A 16,533-nucleotide genomic window follows, 5' to 3' on the forward strand; every position below is an offset into this window, starting at 1 on the left:
GGTGGGCTGTCTATTTACTCTGCTGACCGTTCCTTTTGCCATACAAAAGCTCTTTGGATTAACTAAGTCCCAGCTATTTATCTTTGTTTTTATTGCATTTGCTTTTAGGTTCTTAGTCATAAAATCTTGCCTAAGCCAATGTCTAGAAGGGTTTTTCTGATGTCATCTTCTAGAATTTTTACAGTTTCAGGTCTTAGATTTAAGTCCTTGATCTATCTTGAGTTGATTTTTGTATAAGGTGAGAGGCAAGAATCCAATTTCATTCTCCTACATATGGCTTGCCAGTTATCCCAGCACCATTTGCTAAAAAGGGTGTCCTTTCCCCACTTTATGTTTCTGTTTGCTTTTTCAGAAATCAGTTGGCTGTAAGTCTCTGGGTTTATACCTGGGTTTTTATGTTCTGTTCCATTGGTCCGTGTGCCTATTTTTATACCAGTACCATGCTGCCTTGGTGACTATGGCCTTATACTATAGTTTGAAATCAGGTAATGTGATGCCTCCAGATTTGTGCTTTTTGCTTAGTCTTGATTTGGCTATGTGGGCACTCTTTTGGTTCCATATGAATTTTAGAATTGTTTTTTTCTAGTCCTGTGAAGAACGATGGTGGTATTTTGATGGGAATTGCATTGCATTTGTAGATTGCTTTTGGCAGTGTGGTCATTTTCACAATACTGAGTCTACCCATCCATGAGCATGGGATGTATTTCCATTTGTATGTGTGGTCTATGATTTCTTTCAGCGGTGTTTTTGTAGCTTTCCTTGTAGAGTGCTCCCACCTCCTTGGTTAGGTATATTCTTAAGTATTTTGTTGTTGTTGTTATTGCAGCTATTGTAAAAGGGGTTGAGTTCTTGATTTGATTCTCAGCTTGGTTGCTGTTGGTGTATAGGAGAGCTACTGATTTATGTACATTAACTTTGTATCTGGAAACTTTGCTGAATTCTTTTATCAGTTCTAGGAGCTTTTTGGAGGAGTCTTTAGGGTTTTCTGGGCGTATAATCAGAACATCAGCAAACAGCAACAGTTTAACTTCCTGTTTTCTGATTTGGATGCCCTTTATTTCTTTGTCTTGTCTGATTGCTCTGGCTAAGACTTCCAGTACTGTGTTGAAAAGCGGTGAGAATGGGCATCCTTGTCTTGTTCCAGTTCTCAGAGGGAAGAAAAGCTTCTTTAAATCTAATAAAAACATGTACAATATATTCTCTCCGAAGCTTGCTATCTGGAGGCTCCATCTGCATGACAAAACATTGGCCTTCACAACCCAGATATTTCCTTCTATTGATTCATTTTTATTGGTAATAACTCTTTCGACCAATTGCCAGTTAGAAATATCTTTGAATCCGCCCTCCAAGTTGGAAGCCCCTCCCCGCTGCACGGCTGCTTACCGTTTTTCTGCTTTTCCTCACTGATATACATCTTTCATGTCTTGATTAATGCCTTATGTCTCCCTAAAATGTGTGGAACCAACTTGTGGCCAAAACACCTTGGACACATGTTCTTAGGATCTCCTAAGGGCTGTATCACAGGCCGTTGGTCACTCATATTTGGCGCAGAATAAATCTCTTCAAATATTTTACAGAGTTTGACTTTTCATTAGCAAGTATCTGTATGTACAATCAAATTTTTAGGATTAAGAACTTGTTGATTATAGATATGTCAGACATATCCAAAATTAGAGGGAATGGTATAATGAACTTTTATTTTTTTATGCATCATTCAAATGACAATGAACCTCTACTCACCACCCAGTGTCAACTATTATCAACTCATGTTTCATCACCTCCCACATATCCAAATTGTATTGAAGCAAACCTCATGTATTATATAATTTCATTCATAAATACGTTAGTATGGATCTCTAAGGCATAAGAGCTCTTTGAAAATATATTACCAACACATTAACACATCTAAGGAGTAATGATTATCCCCTAACGTCACCAAACATCCAGATAGGGTATACATGATTAGATTTATGGGTGAGATGCTATGCTCAAAGGGTTTGAAGCCTCTGCCTGGGAATGACAAGTACAGTATAGCCAGATGATAAGGTTTGGCTGTGTCCTCACCCAAATCTTGTAGTTCCCGTAATCCCCAAGTGTCATGGGAGGAACCAGGTAGGAGGTAATTGAATCATGGAAGCAGTTACTCCCGTGCTGTTGTTCTCATGATAGTAAGTGGGTTTTCATGAGATCTGATGGTTTTATAAGGGGCTTTCCCCCTTTTGCTCCACACTTGTCCTTCCTGCTGCCATGTAAAGAAGGGTGTGTTTGCTTCCCCTCCTGCCATTATTGTAAGTTTCCTGAGGCCTCCCTAGCCTTGCAGAAGTCAGTCAACTAAGCCTCTTTCCTTTACAGATTACCCAGTCTCAAGCAGTTCTTTATAGCCGTATAACAACAGACAAATACAGTAAATTGGTACCACAGAGAGTGGGGTGCTGCCATAGAGATACCCGAAAATGTGGAAGTGATACTGGAACTGGGTAACAGGCAGAGGTTGGAAGTTTGGAGGGCTCAGAAGAGTACAGGAACATTTATGAAAGTTTGGAACTTCCTTGAGACTTGTTGGATGGTTTTGGCCAAAATGCTGATAGTGATATGGACAACAAAGTCCAGGCTGAGGTGATCTCAGACGGAGATGAGAAACTTCATGGGAACTGGAACAAAGGTGACTCTTGCCATGCTTCAGCAAAGAGATTGGTGGCATTTTGCCCCTCCCCTAGAGATCTATGGAATTTTGAACTTGAGAGAGATGATTTAAGGTATCTGGTGAAAGAAATTCTTTTTTCTTTGCATCTGGTGAAAGAAATTTCTTTTTTCTTTTTTCTTTTTTTTTTTTTTTTTTTTGAGATGGAGTCTTTCTCTGTTGCCTAGCTTAGAGTGCATTGCCTCCATCTCCTGGGTTCAAGCGATTCTCCTGCCTCAGCCTCCTGAGTATCTGGGATTACAGGTACCTATCACCGTGCCCAGCTAATTTTTGTGTTTTTAATAGAAATGGGGTTTCACCATCTTGGTCAGGCTGGTCTCAAACTCCTGACTTCGTGATCCACCTGCCTCAGCCTTCCAAAGTGCTGGCATCACAGGCGTGAGCCACCAGGCCCAGCTAGTGAAAGAAATTCCTAAGTGGCAAAGTGTTCAAGAGGAAACAGAGCATAAAAGTTTGGAAATTTTGCAGCCTGACAATGTGATAGAAAAGAAAACTGTATTTTCTGGGGAGAAATTCAAGCTGGCTACAGAAATTTGTATAAGTAATGAGGAGCCAGATGTTAGTCACCAAGACAATGGTGAAAATGTCACCAGGGCATGTCAGAGACCTTTGTAGCAGCCCCTCCCATCACAGGCCTGGTGGCCTAGGAGGGACAAATGGTTTCCTGGGCCGGGTCCACGGGCCCCTCGCCATGTGCAGCCTTGGGACTTGAAGCCCTGCATCCTGACCACTCCAGCTGTGGCTAAAATGGGCCAATGTACAGAACAGGCCATTGCTTCAGAGAGTGCAAGCCCCAAGCCTTGGCAGCTTCCACATGGTGTTGGGCCTGCTGGTGCACAGAAGTCAAGAATTGAGGTTTGGGAACCTCCACCTATGTTTCAGAGGATGTATGGAAAGGCCTGGGTATCCAGGCAGTAGTCTGCTACAGGGGTGGAGCCCTCATGGAGAACCTCTGCTAGGGCAACGTAGTAGGGAAATGTGGGGTCAGAGCCCCCACACAGTTTCCATTGGAGTACTGCCTAGTGGAGCCGTAGGAAGAGGGCCATTGTCCTCCAGACCCCAGAATGGTAGATCCACCAATAGCTTGCATTGTGCACCCGGAAAAGCCACAGACAACACTAACCTAAGAAAGCAGCAAGGGCCAGGGCTGTACCCTGCAATGCCACAGGAGGGGAGCTGCACAAAGCGTGCCTGGATGTGAGACAGAGTCAAAGAAGATCATTTTGGAACTTTAAGGTTTAGTGAATGCCCTGTTGGATTTTGGACTTGCATGGGACCTGTAGCCCCTTTGTTTTGGCCACTTTCTCCCATTTGGAATGGGTTTATTTACCCCCATTGTATCTAGGAAGTGATTTTGATTGTTTGATTTTGATTTTACAGGCTCCTAAGTGGAAGAGACTTCCCTTGTCTCAGATGAGACTTTGGACTTGGACTTTTGGGTTAATAATGGAATTAATTAAGACCTTGAGGGACTGTTGGGAAGGCATGATTGTGTTTTGAAATGTGAGGACATGAGATTTGGGAGGGGCCAGGAGTGGAATGATATGCTTTGGCTGTGTCCCCACCCAAATCTTAACTCGAATTATAGTTCTCATAATCCACACATGTCATAGGAGGTACCTGGTGGGAGGTAATTGAATCATGGGAGTGGTTACCACCATGCTGTCTCATGGTAGTGAGTGAGTTCTCATGAGATATAATGCCTTTGTAAGGGGCTTCCCCCACTTTTGCTCAGCACTTCTCCTTCTTGCAGCCTGCAGCCATGTGAAGAAAGACATGTTTGCTTCCCCTTCTGCCATGATTGTAATAAGTTTCCTGAGGCCTCCCCTCAGCCCTGCAGAACTGTAAGTCAATTCAACCTCTTTCCTTTATTTTTATTTTTATATTTTTTTGACAGAGACTTGCTCTGTCAGCCAGGCTGGAGTGCAGTGGCACGATCTTGGCTCACTGCAACCTCCACCTCCCGGGTTCAAGCAATTCTCGTGACTCAGCCTCCCGAGTAGCTGGGATTACAGGTGCCCACCACTACACCCAGGTAATTTTTGTATTTTAAGTAGAGACTGGATTTCATCATGTTGACCAGGGTGGTCTTGAACTCCTCACCTCAGGTAATCTGTCTGCCTCAGCCTCCCAAATTGCTGGGATTACAGGTGTGAGCTACTGTGCCTGGCCAACCTCTTTCCTTTATAAATTACCCAATCTCAGGTAGTTCTTCATAGCAGCATGAGAACAGACTAATACACCAGGACATAGGGCTGGGGCAGAGGTCGCTTTACTAGCATCACGTGATTCCAGCTATAGTTGGGAGCGTAGCAGCCCTCTTCCCACAGATGACATGGAGCAAGTCTGAAGCACAGGGCATTGCATGAGGCAGGTGGTCACACCAATGGGGTGGTCCCCAAGGACGCCAGTGCTCAGGAACCACAGGCTCCAAGCACATTAGAATCTCTGCAGACGAGTTCTGAGCATCAGTATTTTGACACAGAATTCTAGTATCCAGACAGCAGGAGCACAGCCTTCCCTGGGCTTGAATGCAAACTTCACCATTGAATGTGTGACCCAGAACAAGGAACCTTAGCTCTCTTAGCCTCAGATTCCTTGTTAGTTTAATTTACCATGCGTCACCCCCATCCTACATTTAATTCGCACTTTCCCTTCCAGAACGACTTTCCTGCCAACCCAAATTCTAGTACCCATAAAGACCCCATTCAGAAACTAGTTCTTTTGTGGCTAATTCCCTCCTGAAATCATTTCTCCTTCCTCTGACACAGTGGCATTCATTATATGTGTGATGGGCTCGGAGAGGAGCTGGAGGCTCCTTAAACACCAGCTAGTCTGACCCTTGACTTTCAAGACAAAAAATTGAGGAGCTGATCAAGGAAAAGACTTGCCCAGTGTCCTAGAGCAGGTGCACAGTGGAGCTGTGATGGTCAGGGGTCTTTCTGCGGCCTGGAGCTCAGACTTGTGCATTTCCAGAGCAGCCACTTGCCTCTGAGAGCTTTAGTTTCCTCACTCATAAAATGGGGAGGATAATGCCTACCTCTTAGGGTTGCAGTGAGATTCAGATGATGGGCTCTGTAAACTGCAAGGTGGTGTGTACTTGTGAGGGTTGCGTTACCTGTTGCCTCCATGGGGATAGCATTAGAGGGATGGGAGCTCCTTGGGGAAGGGACCTGCACAGGCATCAGGAAGCACCCAGCACATAACTGGTGCTCAGAAAGCCAGGCAGGGAGGATTGTAGCCAGCCCAGGAATGTGGCCCACAAATGGGAGCCATAGCTTCTCCAGGACTTCAGGGCCCAGAGAGGTTTCTGGCTGGACACTAGGGGAAAGAAGTGGGTGGAAGACCCAGAACTTTAGCAGACATGATAGGAGACCGTGACACAGGGGCCAGAGAAAGCTCTGACGTTGCACAGGTCTGGACTCCAGTGGCCGTTCTTCTGGGTTTTACCTGGACTGCTCTCCACCCAGGGGCTGACGTGAGGCTCACAGGAGGCCCCTGTGGGTCACACACCCAGACTGGTGCCCAGCACACTGCAAAATGCAGTTAATGCACCTTTACTCCCCGCTGTCCCTTTCTGAGCAGTCATCTCTGTCATTTGATATAGTCTGTAGTAAGGAGCACTTAATTCTTTTTTTTTTTTTTTTTTTTTTGAGATGGAGTCTCACTCCGTTGCCCAGGCTGGAGTGCAGTAGCACGATTTCTGCCTGCTGCAACGCCCACCTCCTGGGTTCAAGCGCTTCTCCTGCCTCAGCCACCCGAGAATAGCTGAAACTACAGGCGCCCACCACCATGCCCGTCTAATTTTTGTATTTTTAGTAGAGACAGGGTTTCACCACGTTGGCCAGGCTGGTCTTGGACTCCTGACCTCAAGTGGTCCACCCACCTTGGCCTCCCAAAGTACTGGGATTACAGGTGTGTGCTCTCATGCCCGACCATGAGCACTTAATTTTATCAAGTAAATATTCCATGAGGTATGTGTTACCATCTCCATTCCATCCAAGAGAAGACTGAAGCCTTGAGAGGTGAGGAATTTCCCTGGGTCACATCAATGCTGACTTGTAGAGATGGGACTCAAACCCAGGTCAGCCCAAATTCAGAGCCCGGGATCCCTTCTCTGCTCCATAATGTGGGGCTGTGTCAGGAGGATCCTGGTAACAAGCGGGGGATTGTGACCTGGGTCAGCTCCTAGGTGTCAGCTGGACCACCTCCAGGCTCCAAGAAGGGTATGACACTGATAGTAGATGATGGCTCTATGAGCCAGGTCAAGCTCATTCATCCTAAGGCTACATTAACAGAGGCAGTGGTCAGGAGGTGGGAGGTGAAAGACAACGGTACTGCTCATATCACCTCTGGGCTACTGCTGGACTCCATTGCTCCCAGAAGGATGTGAACAAACTCGGGGTGTGAGGCCGGAGCTCCCTGACTGGGTTGGCGATGTCCCTGAGGAGTGGTTGTAGGGTTCAAGCTGTTCACCGTGGAGAAGAGCGACCTCAGAAGATCAACCCCCTTCTGCTCCTGTCCCCAGGCAGGCAGAGCAAGCATAGTCTGTGGGTCTGGGGTGCAGAGCTGGGATCCATGGTGAAACCACAGGCACCTGGATTTTAACACCACGTGAGCAAATACCCAAGAGTTAAATAAGATAGAAACCAGGGAAGTGCTTAAAAACGCAGGCCAGGCACAGTAGCTCACACCTGTAATCCCAGCACTGTGGGAGGCCGAGGCGGGCGGATCACCTGAGGTGGGGAGTATGAGCCCAGCCTGACCAACATGGAGAAACCTCATCTCTGCTAAAAATACAAAATTAGCCGGGCATGGTGGTGCATGTCTGTAATCCCAGCTTCTCGGCAGGCTGAGGCAGGAGAATCACTGAAGCAGGAGGAGGAGGTTGCAGTGAGCAGAGGTTGTGCCATTGCACTCCAGCCTGAGCCACAAGAGCCAGACTCCAAAAGAAAGAAAGACAGTGGGGGGGGGGGGGGGAGGAAGGGAAAAGAAAGGAAAAAGAGAGAAACCCGTGCTTAGAAACAATGATGCTTGCCAGGGATGCTTGTGAATGGTCTCTGCAATTGTCAAGTTGCCAGCAGATAACGCATGAGCCACAAATCATGGAGATCAAAGAGACGTTTTCAAAGCAGAATGTTGTAAACAATGGAGATATTCAACCACCTGAGCCAAAAACATTTCCCCACATGCTGCTTGGCAAAGGAGGGTGATGGAGAGGGAGGTGGGAGTGGCCAACCATCTTCCCCAGTCTAAGTCACAAGGCAAAGCAATGGGGGCAAAGCATAGGTCAAAGCCCCCACTACGTGAAGAACTGACGAGGGAGGGGTGATCGAGGGAGGCTGAGTGCCTGTGGGCATAGAGGCCCATGTCCGTGACAAGGGGCAAAGGGCAGGGAGCAAGAATATTCCTAAAGGCCTCTAAATCCTTCACCAGATGGCCAGGCGCCCCCACCACCAAACCCAGCTCCTGAGGGTAGGGACAGTGCATAGAGCATCCCACCTGTGCAGACAGTGTTGGGGGGGCCACAGGTCACCCGGCTCCAAGTGGGACAGCCTTTTCCTGATGCAGGGAGACAGCCAGAGGGGAAGAGGCCTGCTCAGACCCAGGGGGTCCTGAAGGGAAGTGGACAGCCTCCTGCATGCTCGCATGCTCACTGTCTGCCCCTTCCTCCTCCTCTTCCCTTTTTTTTGTCTCTCTTTTTTGAGATGGAGCTTCACTCTTGTTGCCCAGGCTGGAGTGCAATGGCGTGATCTCGGCTCGTTGCAACCTCCACCTCCTGCCTCAGCCTCCCGAGTAGCTGGGATTACAGGCATGCACCACCACACCCAACTCATTTTTTATTTTTAGTAGAGACATGGTTTCTCCATGTTGGTCAGGCTGGTCTCAAGCTCCTGACCTCAGGTGATCCACCTGCCTCTGCCTCCCAAAGTGCTGGGATTACAGGCGTGAGCCACCATGCCCGGCTCCTCCTCCTTTTCTAATCCCACCACAGCCCCGTGCCCTCCTTTCCTCCACTGGCTCCCCTCTCTCATATTTGCTCCCCAAATCCAAGCTCCTCGCCACACCACAGACAGCGCCCTCCTGACACAGCCTCTGCCTGTCCCCCCCCACCCCCCCCACTCACTGCAGGCCCCTTCCTCCTTCCGTCTCACCTCACGGCCTTTGCACCTGCGTTGCCTCCGCCTGCAAAACCCAGCCTCTCGTCCTCAGTCTCAGCTCAGCTGTTACCTCCTCAGGGAGGCCTTCCTGGGCCACCCAGGCCAGTGTTGTTCCCACGCCAACCCTGCCCCACTCTCACCTGATTTTGTTTTCTTCATGGCCCCACCGCTCCTGGGAGGATCTCGCATTTACATTTTTCCATTTGCTGTTCAGCGTCTGCTCCCGCACACCCACCAGAATGTCCGATTTCTTCAAGGTTGCGTCCCCAGGGCCTGTAACTCACTGAGCATAAGCTGGATAAAGGAATGAAAGAATGAATGAGTGGCTTATTATCTTTTTGTTTATTTACTTATTTAGAGAAAGGGGCTCACTTTGTTGCCTGGACTGGGGTGCAGTGGCATGATCACAATTCACTGTAGCCTCGACCTCCTGGGCTCAAATGATCCTCCAGCCTCAGCCTTCCAAGTAGCTGGGACTACAGGCATGCGCCACCATGCCCAGCTAAGTTTTTATTATGTTTTTTAGAGACAGGGTCTCGCTATGCTGCCCAGGCCGGTCATTTTCTCTTTAGTTCCTGCTTGTCTTCCTTTGGGTCCTGTTCTTACACCTCCGTCTCTCCACCCTCCCGATCTTCACTGAGCCTTAGGGCCTGGCCAGGGGCCCAGCATAGGTCCCACTCTGCGTGTGGGGACAGCAGTGACTCCTGGAGAGGCCAGAGGCCTGGTGTCCCTGGCATCCTCTCTGCCTGAAGTAGAGGCATGGCTATTTCACAAACCTTCCACAGGAACGAGGCTGTGGTGGCAGCAGGGGCCACTGGGCCCAACAGAAGCACCCACAGCTGGGATCCTGAAAAGAGCTGGACCCCCTCTCCTCCCCCTCCTACTTCCTGCCAGGACCTTCCAGCCTCTGGACCTGATAGGAAGTCAGAGGTCAAGGTTTCCTGAGCGGGGCAGATCCAGGGGTCACCCCCAAGGACTGAGAGTCTGTGGGAGGAGCACCCCCCCAGCCCATTATTTCGATTGGCTCCTCTGGTCTCTGGCTGGGGCATTGGGCACTTTCTCCGTGTCTTCTGTAAGTTGCTCCGTGGGCAGCTCCATGGCAGAGCAGGAGCCCCTCTCCCCAGCAATGCTGCCCTCCTAGTATCCCCGCCTGGAAATCCTGGAATGAAGATGTGTGTCTCTGTGGCTGTCCTCCTTTCTCTCCCTGATGAGATGGGGTAAGAGGGAGGGCCGGTGACCTGGGTACACAGTGACCAGGACCATGTTGACAGGCTGTGCCTCAGGGACCCAGCTCCAAGCTGCAGGGTCTCCATGGAGATTGGCAGGGCCTCTTCCCACTGGGGCAGACATGGGCACACAGGACAAAGGCCAGAGCAGGATTCCAGGAACACCAGGTCACTGGGCTGGCCCAGCTCAGCCTCCTCAGGCCTGATGGCTGGGCCCGAGCCCCAGGGTGCGGTCCGTTTGTGGAGCTATCTGAGGTTGGAGGGGGCTTGTTTCTGGGACACCAGTGGCCAGAGGGCTGTGGAGGGAGCAGAAGTCTCAGGTGAATGCCTGGGTCTCAGAAAGAGCAGGTAAAGCTAGGTGGATACAGGCGCAGCAATGTGGTTGAGCTGGAAGTATCAGGAAGGTCCAAGGATACCCACTCCCCAGAGGACTGCACTGACGTCCCTTCTAAACAGGTGACTGTGGAATGGGTGGAGGAGGACCACTGGGGACCCCTGAAGTCGGGAGGGCCAGCCAGAGGAGAGGGACCAGGCCACCCCAGGCCAGACCACACACAGGGCCAGCCTTGCCCAAGGTCGCATGGGGATGGACAATGGCAGGAGGACTGGCAGGGATCTGGTGAAGCCGAGAGAGGCACCTATCCCATGACCGCTCAGTGGCTGTACCCAGCAGGTCATGCAGACTGAGCAAGGTGACTGTCATAGGGCGTCCAGCACAGGTCACGCACACAGCAGCGACCAACACACGTGCCAATGCCTCATGAGTAGGCCAGAGGGACACAGGTAAGCAGGTGGGCAGGCCAATGGCATGGATGGCCTGCCCAGGGCCCAGGGAAGCAGCTGGTGCGTTCCCCTCAGCACGGCCACCCTCCCTCCATCCCTGTCCTCTGCCCACCTCACCTGATGGGCCCAAGGAGCTGGGCTTTGGTCCTGGAGTACACCTTGTGGGCCACGCTCCTGAGCAGGCCCTGCATCCACCACAGGTCAGCTGGCACATCGGGCAGCCACGCCACCAACCTGGAGGAAGGGCCAGGTCAGCTTCGCCCAGGTGAGCTCAGGGTGTGGCCCCACTGAGCCCACCCTCCCCACAGGCCCAGAGCAGAGCCGGGGCCCTGCACCTGAGGGCTGCCAGGTTGGGAAAGAAGTGCCGGCAGTGTCGGCCACTGTGGCAGAGCAGGTTGGAGCCACGAGGGCACCTGCAGGAGTGGAATGATTCGAAACAGACTTTGAACTTGGCATTGGCAGCCAGGCCTTAGGGTCCTTGACTCCAGAGGGAATAAGTAGGAAGCGCAGGGATGGAGAGGGGCCTTTGGGGTCAGGCTGGCCTGGGGGTGCAGCCCAGCTTCCCTGCCCACCAGCTGGGTGATCTGTGCAGGTCAGGAAACCTGTTTGGGTCTCTGTGTCTTTGCCTGTCAAATGAGGACAGTCACCTCACCCGCAGTTCCTGATGTCCTCCTTGTCTGTGTCCATTTCTCTCTCTAGACCAGTCCCTGACCTCCCCACTCCACGCCCCTCCGTCTACTGTCCTCTCAGAAGCTGCTGGACCTCCGAAAACACAGCTGACAGACCTCCCTCTTGCTCAAGATGTCCCCGTGGTTCCCCAACCGCACCATGATGGAGCAAACCACACATTCAGGGTCCCCAGAACTGCGTCTTGTCCCAGCACAAAGAAGAGCATCTGTCTGCAGAGCCGTAGCCATGCAGGGCCGTGCCTGAGAAAGCCCTGACTGGACACCTCAGATGCTGGCCTCAACCTGGGCCACAGCACCCTTGGAGGGGCCCCTACGCCAGAGCTCAAATGAGGCATGCAGTCCAGAGAGCGTGGTGTGATGGCAAAACATAAGCTGGACTGTCACCTCCGTTGTTCTGGACCTCCTGTCTCTATTAATGCAACCTACGTGTTCAATATGTGTATTGTGAAAAACACTGAGAGCGAACTTCCCTGTGGTCTGGGCAGGCTCCCCTTTAGGGCTCACACAATGGATTTTTTTTAACTGAAAAGGTTGGACTTTACATTTATACTTTTGGATTTCAACTTGTGGTTTCCGTAAACAGCTCGGCTCGAGGAGAACTTCAGTAGAAGTCTCTCTCCTGGCTTTGGGCCACTGGTCATTTAAACAGCAGGGCTGACCCAGTCATTAAGTCAACATTGAGACAATGACCTGTGGTTCATCGTCACAGACCTTCTTCCAGAGAACAACGAATTTTTAAAAATACGGATCTCCCCATGACACCTCCCTGCCTTCCCACCACTCTGCAGACAAAGACCACGTTCAGCAAGCTCCAGAGCTCTGTGCATCTGCCCCAGCAGCCTCCCCTGCCTCGTCTTGTATGGCACGCTCCCTGAGGCTCCAGCTTCACTGACTTCCTTCCTGCTTCTAGAATGGGCCTGTCTCCCTCCTGCCTCTGGACTTTTGCACGTGCTATTCCATCTACCTAGAATGTTCTCCTTGTCCTCTTTGCCTGGTGGACACTGATTCATCCTTCAGATTACAGCCCAAGAGTCACCTCCTCCTGGCAGCCTTCCCCGGCCGGAGAGCCCCAAGGTGGAGCTGTGCCAGCGGAGAGCCAGTGCAGACTTCTCCCAGGTAACCTCCAGGTGGGGCTGTAGTCACAGGTGAGTGTGTGATAATTTGTGGGTCATGAGTGCCACCAGGCCAGGAGCTGGGTCTGGGTCAGTGCTGCTGCCATGGCCCCTGAGAGGTCCTCAGCAACTGCTGGTGGAATGAATGAACAGCTAATGCAGAGGGACATGTGATCCAGCAAGCTAGGATGTTGCTGAGGGCCTAACCACAGCCGGGCTGACTTGGAAGGGCCGTGTTTTATAGAGAAGGAACCTGGAATCCCATGCCTGGAATCCCAGCACTTCGGGAGGCCGAGGCAGATGCATCACCTGAGACCAGCCTGACCCACATGGTGAAACCCTGTCTCTACTAAAAATACAAAACTGAGCCAGGGGTGGTGGTGTGAGCCTGTAGTCCCAGCTGCTCGGGAGGCTAAGGCAGGAGACTTGCTTGAACTCGGGAGGCGGAGGTTGGAGTGAGCCGAGATGGTGCCGTTGCATTCCAGCTTGGGCAATAGAGTGAGACTCCACCAAAAGGAAGGGAGGGAGGAAGAAAGGGAGGGAAGGAGGGAGGGAGAGAGGGAGGGAATCAGGAAGGAAAGAAGGAAGGAAGGGAGGAAACCTATAACCCAGAGAGATCAAGAGACCCAGCCCCAGCCACATAGCCAATCTGAGACTCTGCTGGTTGGAGCAATGGGCAGAGGTCACAGAGACAGTGTAGGGCCCGGGGGTAGAGACCCCTCCAGAACCAGGAGGCCCCAGCTTCCGACTGCAGCCCCCATGCCACTTCCCCACCAGTGTCGTTTTGCAGAGGAGACCACAGAGGCTCTGAGTCATGCAGCCAACAGCACACAGCGTGGGGACACCAGCCGGGCTCCCCCCAGTCCTGCCCACCCAGTGTGCCGGCCGCCCCTCCTGCCATGGGCACCGGTCTCTACCACAACCCCAGCCACAAGCCAGGCCCTTCCCAGCCCCCTGGCCGAGCCTTACCTTCTGTTCTGGAAGTAGACGTACTCGAAGGGCAGCGTGCAGGGCAGAAGCAGGTACGTCAGCACCTGCCCAGGCCCCGACCGGCAGAAGCGGGCCCACGGGCTGTGGTCCCTCTTACACGCTTTCTTCAGTGCTGCAAGAGAAGCCCCAGCACGGCCCTGCCCACCTGGAGTCCGTGGGCTGACAGCCTGAGCCCCCCATCCCACACAGTGAGAGACTGCACCCTCCACCTTCTGCAGATGAAGAAGCAACACTGGCCGAGCCCCTCCCACAGGCTGGCAGGTAACCCTGCCCTCATCGTTGTCCATGAGACAAGTGGTGTCTGCCCTCTCATAGACGAGGAGACTGAGGTTCAGAGTGGAGCAGCGACTTGCCTAAAGACCATCAACAGGTAGTGGCAGGGCCAGGATGAACTTGAGGACTGTCAGGCTCCTGAGGTCTTTCTACCTCTCCTACCCCTCTGGGAAGTCTGCGGCCTGCTAGGTTGGGACAGATGCTGTCACCACACTCCCTCAATAACAGTAACACGTCAGTATTATTAATAACCACAGCCACAGCTGTGACTGCAACAGCCGTCTCCTGGGTCCTTTATTCACTGACCTGACTGGAGTGGAAGGGACCAGCATCTGGGCTGACTTGGAGCCAGAGCCCAAATCCCAGCCTCCAGACACAGCCCAGGCCACAGCTCAGGCCACCACGTCCACTCTGGCCACTGCCCTCTGGAGACGGGGCATTTGAGGATTCGCAGAGAGCACAGGCCAAGAGACCCTGCTCCACATTCACCTGCCGAGTGTCCTGGGACAAGTCCTAGCTTCCTCCTCTGTAAACTGGGGATCCCGGCAGGACTTTCCTCCCTGGGCAGGAAGGTGAGGATTAGGGGCGACACTCACAGTTCCCTCCCCAGCTGGCGCAGGGCAGAGCGCCCTGGAGCCGGTGCTCCACCCGAGGGAGCTCTCTGGTGCCCCCGTGTAGTTTTAGGGATACTGCTAGGTTCCGGAATCCCAAACTTGGACCTCAGGGGCTCAGCACAAGTCCACACCCATTTCTGCATTTCCTTGTGTGTTCTCTGGCATGGAAAGGGGGCCCTCCTCATCCCCTTGCCCACCCCACTCTCCCTGCTCTGGCCTCGACCGCCATCACTCTCCTTCAGCCTCTTCCCACCCTGCTGGGTCCACCCCTCCCCCACCCACCAGCACCTCATTCCCTCCTCCCACAGCTTTTGAGGCCACCTGTCCACGCTGCCAGCCTCCCAAGCTCACCTCTGCTGCCTGCCCCTCAGTTACCACGCTGCAGCCGCAGGGACCTCCCGTCTCTCCCTCCCCAGCCTCAGGACCTTTGCATGCACCGTGCCCTCTGCCCAACGCTCTTCTGCCTCTTGGCCTGGCCAACATCTTTCCGGCTTCACTTAGGTGGCGCTCAAACTAACCCCCCACCATCATTACATGTGCCTGGGGGACCCTGTACTGTCCTGTTGTTGTAGTTGTGACATGTAGTCACAGAGCAGAACAGACTAAATGGTTCCGAGTACAACCCTTGGTTCTGCCATTTGCTACTGTGTGACCTTGAGCAAATTGCTTAACTTCTCTGTGCTGTGGTTTCCTCATCTGTACAAGGGGAACAATTCTGTACTATCCTCAGATGGTTATTGAAAGGATGAAATGAGTTCATTTTCATCTAGGGAATCCAGACCCTCTGTGTGTGCCTCTCCTGTGTCCCTCAACACATCCTGCCCTTTCCTGGGCAGTGGGCAAAGACCTGGCTTTCGCTGGCACAGGCCTGGGTTCAGGTCCCCCAACGGCAGGCTCTGAGTGTTTGGTGAGTCCCTTCCTTTCTCTGAGCTTTATTTCCTCGTCAGTGAAGTGGGTACGAATAATGCTAAGGCCCAGGGTTGTGGTGAGGAATGAATGATGCCACATGTTAAAAGCCCGTAGTACCACACCTGGCACTTAGTTGGTGCTCAGTAAATGAGTCCTGTCCTCTTCCAGACCACAAGTGCCTTCAAGGCAGGGTCCCTGACCCCGGGCCCCTGAGTGCAGGGCCCTGGCAGGTGAGCAAATGCAGGAAGAGTCCATACCAGCCTCCAGCTCTGGCGAGAGCTGCTCAAAGTTGGGCACATCCTTGACTTGCACGTGGGGCACTTTCCAGTTGAGAGACAGGCCCCCCTTCCGGTGTTGGTCACTGTCAGCATCCCAGCCCCCATCACCTGGGGCTCGGGGTTCCTTAGACATCAGCGTCCATAGCACAGGTTCCTTGGTGAGTCCTGGGTCAGGGAAGGGAGAGGATAAGACAAGGCAGGCATCTGAGCCTCCCCAGGGTTCCCCATGCCACCCACATTTCTCAGTGCCCAAACCCAGTTCTGGGGATCCACTGTGCTGTGGGATAGACCTACGGCTTATTCTGAATGACTCCCTCCTGCCTTCCCCCGGCCCTGCTCTGCCCTGCTCCCTGCCCACTTTCAAGTGGCTCATCAGAACCCAGATCCCCGAGACACAATCCAGGGTTCAAATTCTGGCTCCACCCCCCACAAGCTATGTGACCCAATGCCCTGTGCCTCAGTTTCCTTCTCTTTAAAAAAGGATAAGTAAGACCTGCTTTATACGGTTGCTCTGAGAATTAAACAAGATGAATACATGAAGCTTAAGCCCACATCTGGGCATGTATTATGCGCTGGGCAAATGCCTCCTGGTTGTGTGTCTTTGGTTGTAATGCAGGGCTTGAGCACGTGAGTTCTTGAGCGGTTCATTTGACCTGCGCCTGAGTGTCTACCCACTCATTTGAGGAGCAGTGTCCTGTGGAGACATCCAGGCTCTCCAGCCCAGACCTCTCTGGCCCACCCACTGCCGCATGAACACACACACACACACACACACACACACACACACACACACACAC

The 16,533-nt window shown here is 52.2% G+C and overlaps 1 protein-coding gene across 2 annotated transcripts in view; it reads right to left on the bottom strand.

The window, feature by feature from the left end:
- Positions 1-9,181: 9,181 nt before the first annotated feature.
- Positions 9,182-16,533, bottom strand: part of PNPLA5 (patatin like phospholipase domain containing 5) — a 13,309-nt gene continuing 5,957 nt past the window's right edge. The window contains exons 6-9 of one of the 2 annotated variants that reach the window (XM_032261405.1): positions 15,716-15,901; positions 13,642-13,774; positions 10,989-11,105; positions 9,182-10,384 (exon numbers count right to left, since the gene is read on the bottom strand). In XM_032261405.1, coding sequence (XP_032117296.1) covers positions 10,285-10,384; positions 10,989-11,105; positions 13,642-13,774; positions 15,716-15,901 — 536 coding nt within the window. In that variant the 3' untranslated portion in view covers positions 9,182-10,284. The remainder of the gene's footprint in view (positions 10,385-10,988; positions 11,106-13,641; positions 13,775-15,715; positions 15,902-16,533) is intronic. The other variant, XM_032261406.1, reaches the window with a different exon arrangement.

The sequence above is a fragment of the Sapajus apella genome, unplaced genomic scaffold (assembly GCF_009761245.1).
Source record: "Sapajus apella isolate SASKATOON/1434 unplaced genomic scaffold, GSC_monkey_1.0 scaffold123, whole genome shotgun sequence".
Classification (NCBI taxonomy): Eukaryota; Metazoa; Chordata; class Mammalia; order Primates; family Cebidae; genus Sapajus; species Sapajus apella.